The sequence below is a fragment of the Hipposideros armiger genome, unplaced genomic scaffold (genome assembly GCF_001890085.2).
Source record: "Hipposideros armiger isolate ML-2016 unplaced genomic scaffold, ASM189008v1 scaffold_319, whole genome shotgun sequence".
Lineage (NCBI taxonomy): Eukaryota > Metazoa > Chordata > Mammalia > Chiroptera > Hipposideridae > Hipposideros > Hipposideros armiger.
The window spans coordinates 111,850-123,692 of NW_017731669.1; the positions used below are offsets into that span (position 1 = coordinate 111,850).

General features: G+C 33.2%; 1 protein-coding gene across 2 annotated transcripts in view; it reads right to left on the reverse strand.

The window, feature by feature from the left end:
- Positions 1-11,843, reverse strand: part of WAPL (WAPL cohesin release factor) — a 97,223-nt gene that overhangs the window by 13,941 nt on the left and 71,439 nt on the right. For both annotated transcript variants that reach the window (XM_019660516.1, XM_019660514.1), the window contains exons 5-9: positions 7,702-7,797; positions 6,405-6,557; positions 6,011-6,147; positions 5,012-5,123; positions 3,148-3,375 (exon numbers count right to left, since the gene is read on the reverse strand). In XM_019660516.1, coding sequence (XP_019516061.1) covers positions 3,148-3,375; positions 5,012-5,123; positions 6,011-6,147; positions 6,405-6,557; positions 7,702-7,797 — 726 coding nt within the window. The remainder of the gene's footprint in view (positions 1-3,147; positions 3,376-5,011; positions 5,124-6,010; positions 6,148-6,404; positions 6,558-7,701; positions 7,798-11,843) is intronic.

The following is an 11,843-nucleotide window of genomic DNA, read 5'->3' on the forward strand; positions in this document are numbered from 1 at the left end:
TACAGTATAGAGGCTCAAGGGTAGGACTGTTGAATCAAAGTGTACATATACATTAACTATAAATCAATATATTGGATTAATTTACCACAAAGGCCATAATAAATAACTTCAGGAGCAAAGTACAGGTGTATCAGTTGCCCTGAATCTTCAAAAGCACAAGTACTAATTTAAATTTTTGCCTGAGGGTAAAAAATGACATCTTATTGCTTTGGTTTGTATTTTTCTAACGACACTAAACTTCAGCATTTTTTCACATATTAGTTAACATTGGTCCCCCCGTCAATTCTTCTTTCCTTATTTTCCTGCAAGGTTGCTTGTCTTTTTCTTATTGTTCCATATATTTTCTTATGTATTCCAAATAAAAATCCTTTGTTACATTTAGTGTTTCAGATTCACTAGGCTTAAACTTTATACTGCAGGGTTAGCAGCGTGGATACACATCACGTGGCCACCATGGCAAAATTACATATAAATAATGATTAAGGACCACCAGTAGAGGAAGCACAGAACAGTAAGAGTTATACTTATACCCAGACTATAGTTTTCCTTTCTCTTTGACTTTAATTATTATTTTTCTTTTCTATTGTGTTTCTTTTTAAAAGCATACAGCTACTACTGCACCTCCCCCCACACAAAAGAGCAAACTGGTTCCTGTTGCAATAAGGAACTTCAGCATAACAAAAGAAATGCTCTAATTAGCAAAGCTGAAAAGACCTGGTTTTCATCCCAAAGCTTCTTTCCTTTGAAAGATACAAGTTTATGTATTAAGTCCTCCTGGCCAGTTTGGAACCAAATATGAGTTAGTTATTTAGAAAAGCAAAAAACAGATCTTACCAGTAAATCTTAGTATTACAGATTTAGAAGAGATCTAGAATATTTTAGTCTAACCTTTAACAACGTAGATGGCCAAGGTAACAAATATATAACTAAAATTCAACACTACAAAGACAGACTCAATTTTGCCCAATTCTCATTCTGAGTCTGAGAGTAATTTAATGAGATTGGTTCAGGTATGTAGCTCATGACTCACAGTAGTGAAGCTGAAGCCTACCTAATGAGGCTTTCTTTCTTTAGGAAGAAAAGGAATAGTAATTTGATGTTAATATAACAAAAGCTCCTAAGTTTTTATGCTAAAAAGGGACTTTATTATTTGTTTCTATTGGCATAAAAAGATTGATATTTTTAGGCTATTTTCAGTGTAGTATAAGCTAGCATTTTAAAACTACAATTCAAACATTTTATTTGAAAACTGGAATAGTCCTCAAAGAGTTAAAGTACAGCCAAATAATTAATCGGGATAATATACTCAGTAACTGTTAGCTCTCATTTATTTGAATTATATCTGAAAATATTATATTAATATTTTAAATTATCTTCCCATGGTGCATCAAAAGTAACAATGCATTTCAGTGAAGAAATTAAGCAATTAATAAAACAAACAAAACATGTATAGGGGATAGTCACTGTACAAAGCAATGTCTAAGATTTAAAACAAACACAATATTCAAAAATAGCTGAAGTTATGAGGGGAGAAAAGGGGATCCTAAAATTAACAACTGTGTTCTGGTTTTGATCATATGAATAAACTATTTAATACAATATAAGAAAGTTATTATACTGGTATTTACCATCCTCATAAATTCAATAACCCATGGAGAAAATTCAAGGAACAAGTTTATCATCACGTTACTTTTTAATACCAAATGCCTGGAAAGAATCTACTGGGTTGTCGCAAAAATCATGACGCATTTTTGCAACGAAAAACCTAGAAAAAATACGTCATGATTTTTCTGACAACCCAATAAATGTAGAACAATATGGGAGACAAATAAAGGTACATTTATTCAATGATGTAACATAAAAATTATAGGCTCAAATTTATTCTTTATATCAAAAAAATTTGTGTATGTTGTAAAAATATTAAAAGTAAATAAAAATTACAAATAGTAAGAATAGTTTGGTGAGGTAGAGTGATCATTTACCCACCATCTGAGCATAAAAACTACTTTTCTAATTTTAATAAGTGAAAGTACTAAATACATGTCAATTTTGTAATCTGCCTTTTAATGTCAACTTGCTTTTCCCCTCAACCCCACTTTCCCCAAATCTATTCCCTACTTTACCTTAACAGACCAATACTCCTAAGTCTTATCTAGCTAGCAAATAGTATTTCATAATTTTTGAGGCAAATGCTGCAGTCTTTAATAGGCAGTAGAAAAAAACAATGTTGACATAGTTTTTATGTTGGAAATATCTGAAAGTCAGGTTATATATAAACAATTAATCTTATTTTTTTCAAAATGACAAGGCTAATTATCTTTTACTGGCCTAGTAACCTTGGGGGATATTATGATTCTAAAAGTAAAAAAGAGAAAAGAACTGGAATCAACCAAAAGCAACAGTCATCTTAACCGTGGAGAGATGTGTTGAGTGTAAGGGTAGCTACCAGCCATGACCCTGATTACGAGGGACCCTGCTCTAGGTAGGGAAGATGCCTTGGACTCTTCCTTCTTAGTCTTGGTCCCTTGAAGCAGTTACTCAGACGACCTCAGGTACTATGGAATTAGTGAATGCTGACTGAAAATGGCCCTATCAAATCCTCTGAATATTTATTCCTGAAACCCAGAGAATACGAATTCTAATCCTCACAGCCAAAATATAGTTTCTATATTTAAAAAAATCAAGAGAAAAGGATTAGGCAAAAATGTAACCAAAAATGTACTGGCAAAAAACTAAATAGAGATGGGCTATGTTAGTAATTTCAGGCAGGGAACAGAATTATGCTCAGAGCTAAACCTTACAAAAATTTGCCAAATTGTAAACCAAGAGGTTAAATGAGCGGTTCTCAATCTTCCTAATGCCACGACCCGTTAATACAGTTCCTCATGTTGTGGTCACCCCCCCACTATAAAATTATTTTCATTGCTACTCTATAACTGTCATTTTGCTACTGTTATGAATCATAATGTAAATATCTTTTTGTTTTCCGATGGTCTTAGGCGACCCCTGTAAAAGGGTTGTTCGGGGTCGCGAACCCACAGGTTGAGAACTGCTGGGTTAAATGATTTGTCCAAATCCACACATTTGTGATTAATTTAAAACTTTTAAAAAATAATTTTCATTTTATAATGGAAGGAAGGAACCCACCGTTATATTTTCTAGATCAAGATGCTTGTTGTGTACAGTTTCACAGAGCCTTCGAATTTTTTCCTTGATTTTGTTCATGTCTTTTTCATTCAGTAGCTTAGCTGAAGAAGCATCTTGTTCCAGTTCCAGAAGTCGAATCATTAGATCTAGGCTAGCTCTATCAAGATCCATGTTCAAACGATCTCTACTCAGTATGTACATGAGGGCAGCTGTACAAAGGGACAGATTCTTCAACAGACCCAAAAAGGGGGGGAAAATTAATGTAATCAATTAGCAGCAATTTCAGGAAATGAGATCATTTTGACATTTTTTCACATAGTGGAAACCTTGAAAATATTTTATTCAGTGAACCTCCCCTTAAAATACTCTAGGGAAATGTGAATTAAATCAAATTTTCCTTTCTATAGATCTTTCCTACATGAATGCTCCAAAGCTAGAATAATATAGGTGGAAGTAATATTTCTTTGGTCATTCCATGCTAAATGAAGAGTTTACAGAATTTGTTTTTCAGATATATATATAATTACACATATATAACCCTATTTTACAATATACATCACTCTTCATCAATAAGTAGGTAACGTCAAATTGCAGTTTAAAATCAACAGTGTGTTTTAAAATCTGTATCAGTAACTCTGCTTTTTTTCCCCCCTGTAAAATAAACACAGCTGAGTTTGTGTCAATATATAAAACATTTAATATGCCCAAATATACATTTAGACTCATTCCTTTAAAATAGATCAGTCAGGTGTGGTTGAACCAAGTAATTAAAAATAAAATATGTGTTCTCAAAATCATTCAAATCAGGCAGTTAGTATACTTTGCTTATAATAGGTACTAAAATCTACAAGTAATGAAGGCGATACAGTTTAAGTAAATAAATGTAACAAAAAAGTCTGTTAGGATATTCCAATATTTGAGATAAACTATACTTATACTTACTTATTTCAACTTTGAATCCCCAAAAGTAGAGAGAAATTTCAGACTAAGTGACTAATTAAACGCTTACACAGCAAATTACTTTTGGAAATTAGGATGTCACAGTACAGGCTTTGGGGGATCCACTGCCCCCAAGAACACACATGGTCCTTGGTGCTCTCTGAACTGTTAACAAAGCAAATTAACAGGTCTCTTCTATTCCCCCTCATTGTTCTGTATCTGCTACAATGTGGTAATGGAGTTATCCTCACTCAGGGTTAAGCACAATGCTTTCAGTTTCAGAAGGTTCAGTATTAGATTGTGTCACCTAATCTGCATTTGGAACATAATTTCCCTAAACAAAAATATAATAAATCTATCTCAAAATACCACTATTGATAATGATTAGTAATTATTTTTTTTAACTTCGCAAATGTTAAACCTGACTTTTATTACATATTTTTAAGAGAAAGCAAGTATCAAAGTCGAAATGAAAATGAAGCATTCCTTTTCACAATGGGTTATGTCCTAGATTCAACATTCTGATAAAATGCTTTAAAAAATTCAGACCAATTTTTTTTATGCTATTGATATAAAAGAGTAGAAAGATTTTTTTCTGTATTTTCTGATTAGAGGAAATCAAAGCTTATGGAATTAAATATCCAGTATGGTATGTTAGCTATGGTAACTGATAGTATTTTAATAGTGGGATAATATTTTAACAGTATAAATTGATATGTTAAAAGGAAAAAATGTCATGAGAAAATCATCTTAAATGATTTATTAAGTAACCCCTTTGTCATGAGACTCTATATACTTAGAAAATAAAACTCAACCCATAATTAGGAACTATTTCTATATGAATATCCAATGAAGATATTTTTCAATAGCCAAATAGACTAGAATTTTTAAATAATGCTTCTCAATCCCAGAAACTTTAAAATACCTGATGGTGCTGGGAATCATCCAAAGTTTTAAAGACCATTGCTACCATTCCGTGTGCTCTCAGGTGCATTCGAAAACTGGGCATGGCACATTTAGTAGCCAAGCTAATAACACTAGAAGAAAATGGACTAGGTTAGGGAGACTGAAAAATAGCTAATGCATTAGTTTTTGTTTGCACAATACCAAAACAAGCAAATGGGGAGTAGGATGTGTCAAAGCATTGCCTATATACAGATCACAATATAAAAATACAGGCAAACCGAATTATGAAAAATTTACTCATGCATAATATATGATTAGGTATGCTATATTAAAATATATAAATAACAAATGACCATCTTTATTTCTTATATTACTACCATTAAAAGTCTCAGCTAGTTTTCATAGCTTCTGATAAATACTATAAATAATATTTGACTGGATGTATTCTAATTGACTAGATAATTCAAGTCAAGATATTCAATCCATTAGAGTATGGAAAAGGTAATCCAAATTAAATTTTTTTTTTTTTTTTTTTTTAAGCTGAGCCATCCTGCTACCTGTTGGCAGCTCAGCGGCTGCTCAGCTCGGGCTGGACTCGAACCGCTGTTNGGCTGCTCAGCTCGGGCTGGACTCGAACCGCTGTTGCTCAGAGCTCAAACTCTTGAGCGAGCTCTTAACCAACTGAGCCACTCGGCCGGCCCCCCAAATTAAAATATCTAATCAAATTTATCACTCATGTCTAAAATTTGGGGCTGCAAAAGAACTTTAAAGATTCATTAACATAACACTTCTGTCAAGCATCTGGAAACAGAAGCCTATACAATACTAAAAGGCTATGATCATTCAACTTTCCTTCTTCTATGTAGAATGAAGTTCCTTATAAGAAATCAACCACATTTTAATTTATTATCATTGGCTATAAACTACATCCATGGTAACAAAATCACAAATATTTGGCTCTACCCACCTGGAAAATTTTAATGCGCATACAATTATCAAATATAAAAATAGATCTTACCTAAGGCAACGTGTGTTTAGAGGCTGCGTGCTCTTTAAGCCACTTAACAAGTACTCAATGTCATCAGTGAACTCTTGATTTTCACCAAATTCCACCACATCATTGAAGTGCTTCACGTGCTGAACAACAGTATATAACTGCCAAGAAAAAGTAAGTCCACCTCTTTTTTAGCTACGGACTAGCATATTTAGTTAAATCTATGGGTTTGCTGTACTTTACTTAAGTGTACAAAATAGTTTATTAGATGGCAGCAAAAAGAAATGTTTTTAAAACTAAATAAATTCGTGACTCAAAACTGTAAACACCAGTGTACTATGTTTGTTCAAGACATTAAAAGGCTAAATGTTACATACAAAAATCTGTCCACATGCAGTAAAACTATATGGCTGCTTACTTCTTTGTCTTCTTTTCTGCATTTGAGTGCGGTAACTATATCTTGGTAGGGCTGAGTAGGTAATGTCACAGTTTTAATCACTTTGGGTGGTGGTGCAGGAGCTTTAAAAACTCCATCATCTTTTTGATTTGGTTCCTTTGAAGAGAGCCTCACCTATTGAAAAAAGGTATTAAATTAGTTGTTCTAAATAAATATATAAAAATAGTTAACATCTCCTCTACCTGGCAAACTTAGCTTAAGAAAAAAAGATGGGAAGGAGAACTCTGAAAGATCATAAGAAATACTTTAAAATTCCATACACTACTAAGATTAATGTATGTTTTACACAAAAAAGAACCACTAAGGAATTCCTTCTGTTCTTTTTTAACACTTTGTAAGCGGGCATTTTTCTCTATACGACGAGTTTACTCGTTTCCCGCAAACAATGTGTTAACCTTACATTTCACACAATTTGCTATTTGCTTCCGGGACCATTACAAGAAATAAAGAACCAAAATTACATACAGAAATGGCATTGATAAGATGCTATTGGGGATGGGACAGAACAACTACAACAGACAGACAAAAGAATTTTTAAAGAACAGGAATCTGTAGTTTAGGGCCCAGTTAAATGGCCATAATAATAATAAGTGCACAGTATATAATTACTAACATACACAATGATGATTCTATACTAGTAAAAGGAGTTTAATACATTCAACTTAAGACGACAAGGAACTATACATTCTATTTTAGAAAGATCTCTATCCCTAACTTTTTTTGTTATAAAGAACTCATTCCTTGATAGCTCCAGATGACTGAGGCGTTAACACTAAGCTAGCAGTATTAATGTATGGTCCTACCAGTTATTCTAAAAAAAATAATTTGATAAGTCAAGAATCTTTTTCAAATGTGTTTTGAATTGAAAGGTATTACTGAAATGCAGGAAAAAGTTCTCTAAAATGTAAATTAACCACTCAAAGCCACGATAAAATGTAATTTATAATACAGTTCTTAACTTCAAACTTCAAATATGGAATAATTTGCCCTTAAACACTAAATACTATAATTCCATAAAATGTGAATCAGAAGTAAAAACCAGTCCAATATTTTTTAAGGCTTTTATTTAGAACCTAGCAGCACCAGAATTTCTGTAGTCCTGTCCACAATCCCCACTTGCCCAATGAATTAAACTGGAGCCACTGAATTTTAGTGAGGAAGTCTGAAATAAACTATTAGACAGGAAAGTCAGACAGTCAAATTAAGAATGAAGACAGCAAATTAAACAAATACAAAATTAAAAATACAGTTCACTTACTGTGACACTCTGAGGTTTTACTACTGGTGGCCCAGGTAGCTCTTCTGAGTCTGGATGGTTCCAATGTCTGGCATTATATACAGCTTTTGTAGGAGACTAGAGAAATCAGGAAAAGATCAACTGTTTCCATCTTACTTTGCATCTTTATGAAACTCTCTCATTTAATAAAATAAAAATCATAACGGGTAATTTAAAGACATAACGTATACCCCAGACAGAGCAGGAGAGACAGTATCTGGCTGGTATTCTCTCCATGCTCCCGTGCCTATCAGACAATCAGTGCTCTGGGCAACTATTACCAACCAACAGAAGAAATGATACCTTTTGCCAGGCCTGTACTACCTTAATAATCAATACAGTTAATTCAACATGTTCTTTACTCCTCGTGCTACGATTCATGCCCCACAGTCTTTCAACAATGGAAATCAGGCAGCTTATGAGAAGTGATAAAGGTCCATATTCATTTCAGTGAAACTGCTGGAGTGAGGTAAGTGCCATTATTCAAAAGTTTTCAAATTTTATAAAGGTAAATATGGTACATATGCCACATGCTACAAAACACAGTGGAGTCTAAAACATTACTATGTAATAACATCCATGATTTCTGCAGCAAAATGTATACATATACATACTAAGTAGGATATTGCCCCACCTCAGTTCAGGGTAGTTTGCTGGCCAATAAATTTACTATAAACTTAATTAAAAAAACTTTCAGTTTTACACTTTGAACTTCAGAATTGAAAATAAAAAGAACTGTGATAATCAAATCCATAGGATTAAATCTGTACAAAAGGAACAAATCCTCACTTTCAAAAAGGAGGTTGATTAAACAACATTTTCTCATTCTATACAAAAGTGATGTTAAATTTTGTCCTTTAACCTTCAAATAAATGGATTGAATCTTATTAGAGATTTTCTATTTATGAGTGTAAAAATCTTTGCATTTTCAGTACTGCATACAAAGAATAAACATTCAAGTGGAGAAACGTATTTCAAGATTAGCCAAAAAACTACATCGAAAAATTACCCATCTTCCCTTACTAGTTGCAGTGAACTAACATAACTAAAATTAAGCACCAAAGTTATCTTTTTATACAAATATTATCTTTAAAATAACCATGCTGTGATATTAAGACAACAGCGTAAACTCCACAAAAACTGGTATTTAAAAAATAAAATTTAAAATGATTCACAAATTAAATGTGTTAGAAAATCTTAATGCTAAAAGGAATCCTACTGTGAAATTTACATAAAGTAGAAAGTCTCATTTGTATTCTGTATACAAGACCCATTATTATATAACATGTTTTCATAAAGTGATGATGTATTAGTAATCTGAAGCAATTTATGCACTCATGCAATGACTTGATTAGGTCTCTTGAGGCACAACCATATAGGCACTCAAACATCAAGCTACATAATCTATATGCCTGCTAGCTCTTAGATCCCCCATTTAAGCAACCTCTAGTACCCAAAGCACAGTCGTATGCCCAAAAAGATAACCGACTTGGAAAGAAGAGGTGCCTCAAAGCTCAAGCGTTTTACTTCTTTTTAAAAGACACACTGATTTCAGGTAATAAACTATCTTTAGGATAATAAAAAGGTCATCTGGTTCCAGATGTACCAAAATAGCAGGGCAGGACAAGGTTCTAATTTAAATTGATACCCTTCTTCTTAATTTTGAATGGCAACATACCAAACAGTTAACAAAGAAGACTCAGGAACCAAAATGGTCTGGATTAAAATCCAAATAAATACTATGTTCTACTACTACTTGTTACTCAACATTTTTCTCATTTGTAAAACGAGATTAATAACCACCTACTGCAATAGGTTGTTGTGAGGATTAAATAAATATATGTAAAACACTTATAAAAGTGCCTGAAGCAATACTTGTGATACACAAGTATTATTGATAATACTAATGCTATATGATGATGTGCAATTCTGAGTCCAGCATTAAGAAAATTGGAATATATGGTCTGCCCACCTAACAGAGAGACTGTGATAAACAAGTATAATAACTGACATGAAAACATTCTATTAACAAGTATTATTATTACAAAAAACAGACGGGGATACACTGTTCTAACTCATCTCAAAAACCCTTTGAATAGTATCTCTGGTGAATACAGATGCAAAAATCCTCAACAAAATACGTGAAAGCCAAATTTATCAGCACACTGAAAGGATCCTACACCATGACCAAGTCAAATTCATCTCTGGGAAGCAAGGATGGGTCAACATGAAAATCAACCAATGTGATATACACTAACAGAAAGAGGTACAAAAAATCACATGATCTTAACTGGTGCAGAAAAAGCACCTGACAAAATTCAACACCCTTTCATGGTAAAAATTCAACAAAATAGGAAGAGAAGAAAATTACCTCAACGTAATAAAGGTCATATATGAAAAGCCCACAACACAACTAACATCATCCTCAACAATTAAAAACTGAAAGCTTTTCCTCTAAGATCAGGAACAAGACAAGGATGCCCTCTCTCACTGTTTCTAATCAATATAGTACTGGACATACTACCAAAAGCAACTAGGGAAGAAAAAGAAATAAAAGGCATCCAAATCAGAAAGGAAGAAGTAAAATGTTCTCTGTTCATAGATGATATAATCTTATCATCTATGATAAGATATTTTTAGGTAAAAAACCCTAAAAAATACACACATAAAAAATTTTTTTAGAATAAATCATTCAGTAAAGTTGTACAGTACAAAATCAACACGCAAAAATCAGTTGTTTCTATACAACTAACAAAAAAACAATCCAAAAAAGAAAATGAAGGAAATCCCATTTACAATAGTATCAAAAGAACAAAATATTTAGGAATACATTTAACCAAGGAGGCCAAAGATTTGTATACTGACAGCTACAAAAACACTACTGAAAAAAACTAAAGACACAAATAAATGGAAAGACATCCTGTGTTCAGGTATTGGAAGACAATATTGTTAAAATGTCTATAAAATGTCTATACTACCAAAAGTGATCTACAGATTCAATGTATTGCTATCAAAATCCCAATGGTATTTCTTATAGAAATAGAAAAAAACAAACCTAAAATTCATATGGAACCACAACCACCCTGAATAGCCAAAATAACAAAATACCAAAAAACCTAGAGGACTTACACTTTCTGATTTCAAAACATATCTCAAAGCTACAGTAATCAAAATAGCAGGGTACTGGCATAAAGACAGGATAGTATTGCCAGGCAGAATAGTATTGAGGATGAGAGACCTTGTGACATGTGGACCAACGGAACAGAATGGAGAGCCCAGAAATAAATCCATACATAAATGGTCGAATAACCTTCACCAAGGATGCCAAAACTACACAATGGTGATAGTTCCTTCGACAAATAGTGCTGGGAAACTGGGTTACACAAAAATTAACTCAAAATGAATTAAAGACTTAAAACATAAGACCTGAAATTGTAAAACTTCTAGGGAAAATACAAAAGATACATAACACTGGTCTTGGCAATGTCTTCTTGGATATACACCAAAAGCACAAGCAACAGAAGCAAACGTAGATAAGTAGGACCACATCAAAGTAAAAGGCTTCTGCACAGCAAAGGAAATGATCAAAAGAGTGAAAAAGGCAATGTATGGAATGGGAGAAAATCTTTGCTAAGTGGTTTATATTTGATAAGTGGTTACTATACAAAATATATTGACCCTTGAACACAGGCTTGAACTGCACAAGCCCACTTGTACACGTTTCTTCAATAAATACAGCTGACCTTTTGTATCTGCAGGTTTCACATCTGCAGAGCCAACCAACAGCGGATTCAACCTATGGTGGATCAAAAACAGCATTTTCAGATTCCTACCCACAATTTCCCAAATGTGGATTGAAATACTGTTTTCGACCTGGGGTTGGTTTAATCCGCAGATGCAAAGGGCTGACTACACTTAAGTTTTTCGGAGAGTCAAAAGTTACACATGGATTTTTGACTGGGGGGGGGGTCGGTGCCCTTAGGTCTCATGTTGTTCAAGGGTCAACTGTATACAGAACGTGTATATTCTTAACAAGGGAGAAGATTAAGAAATGGACAAAGGACTTAAACAGAAACTTCTCCAAAGAAGACACAAAGAAGGCCACCAGGTATATGAAAAGACAC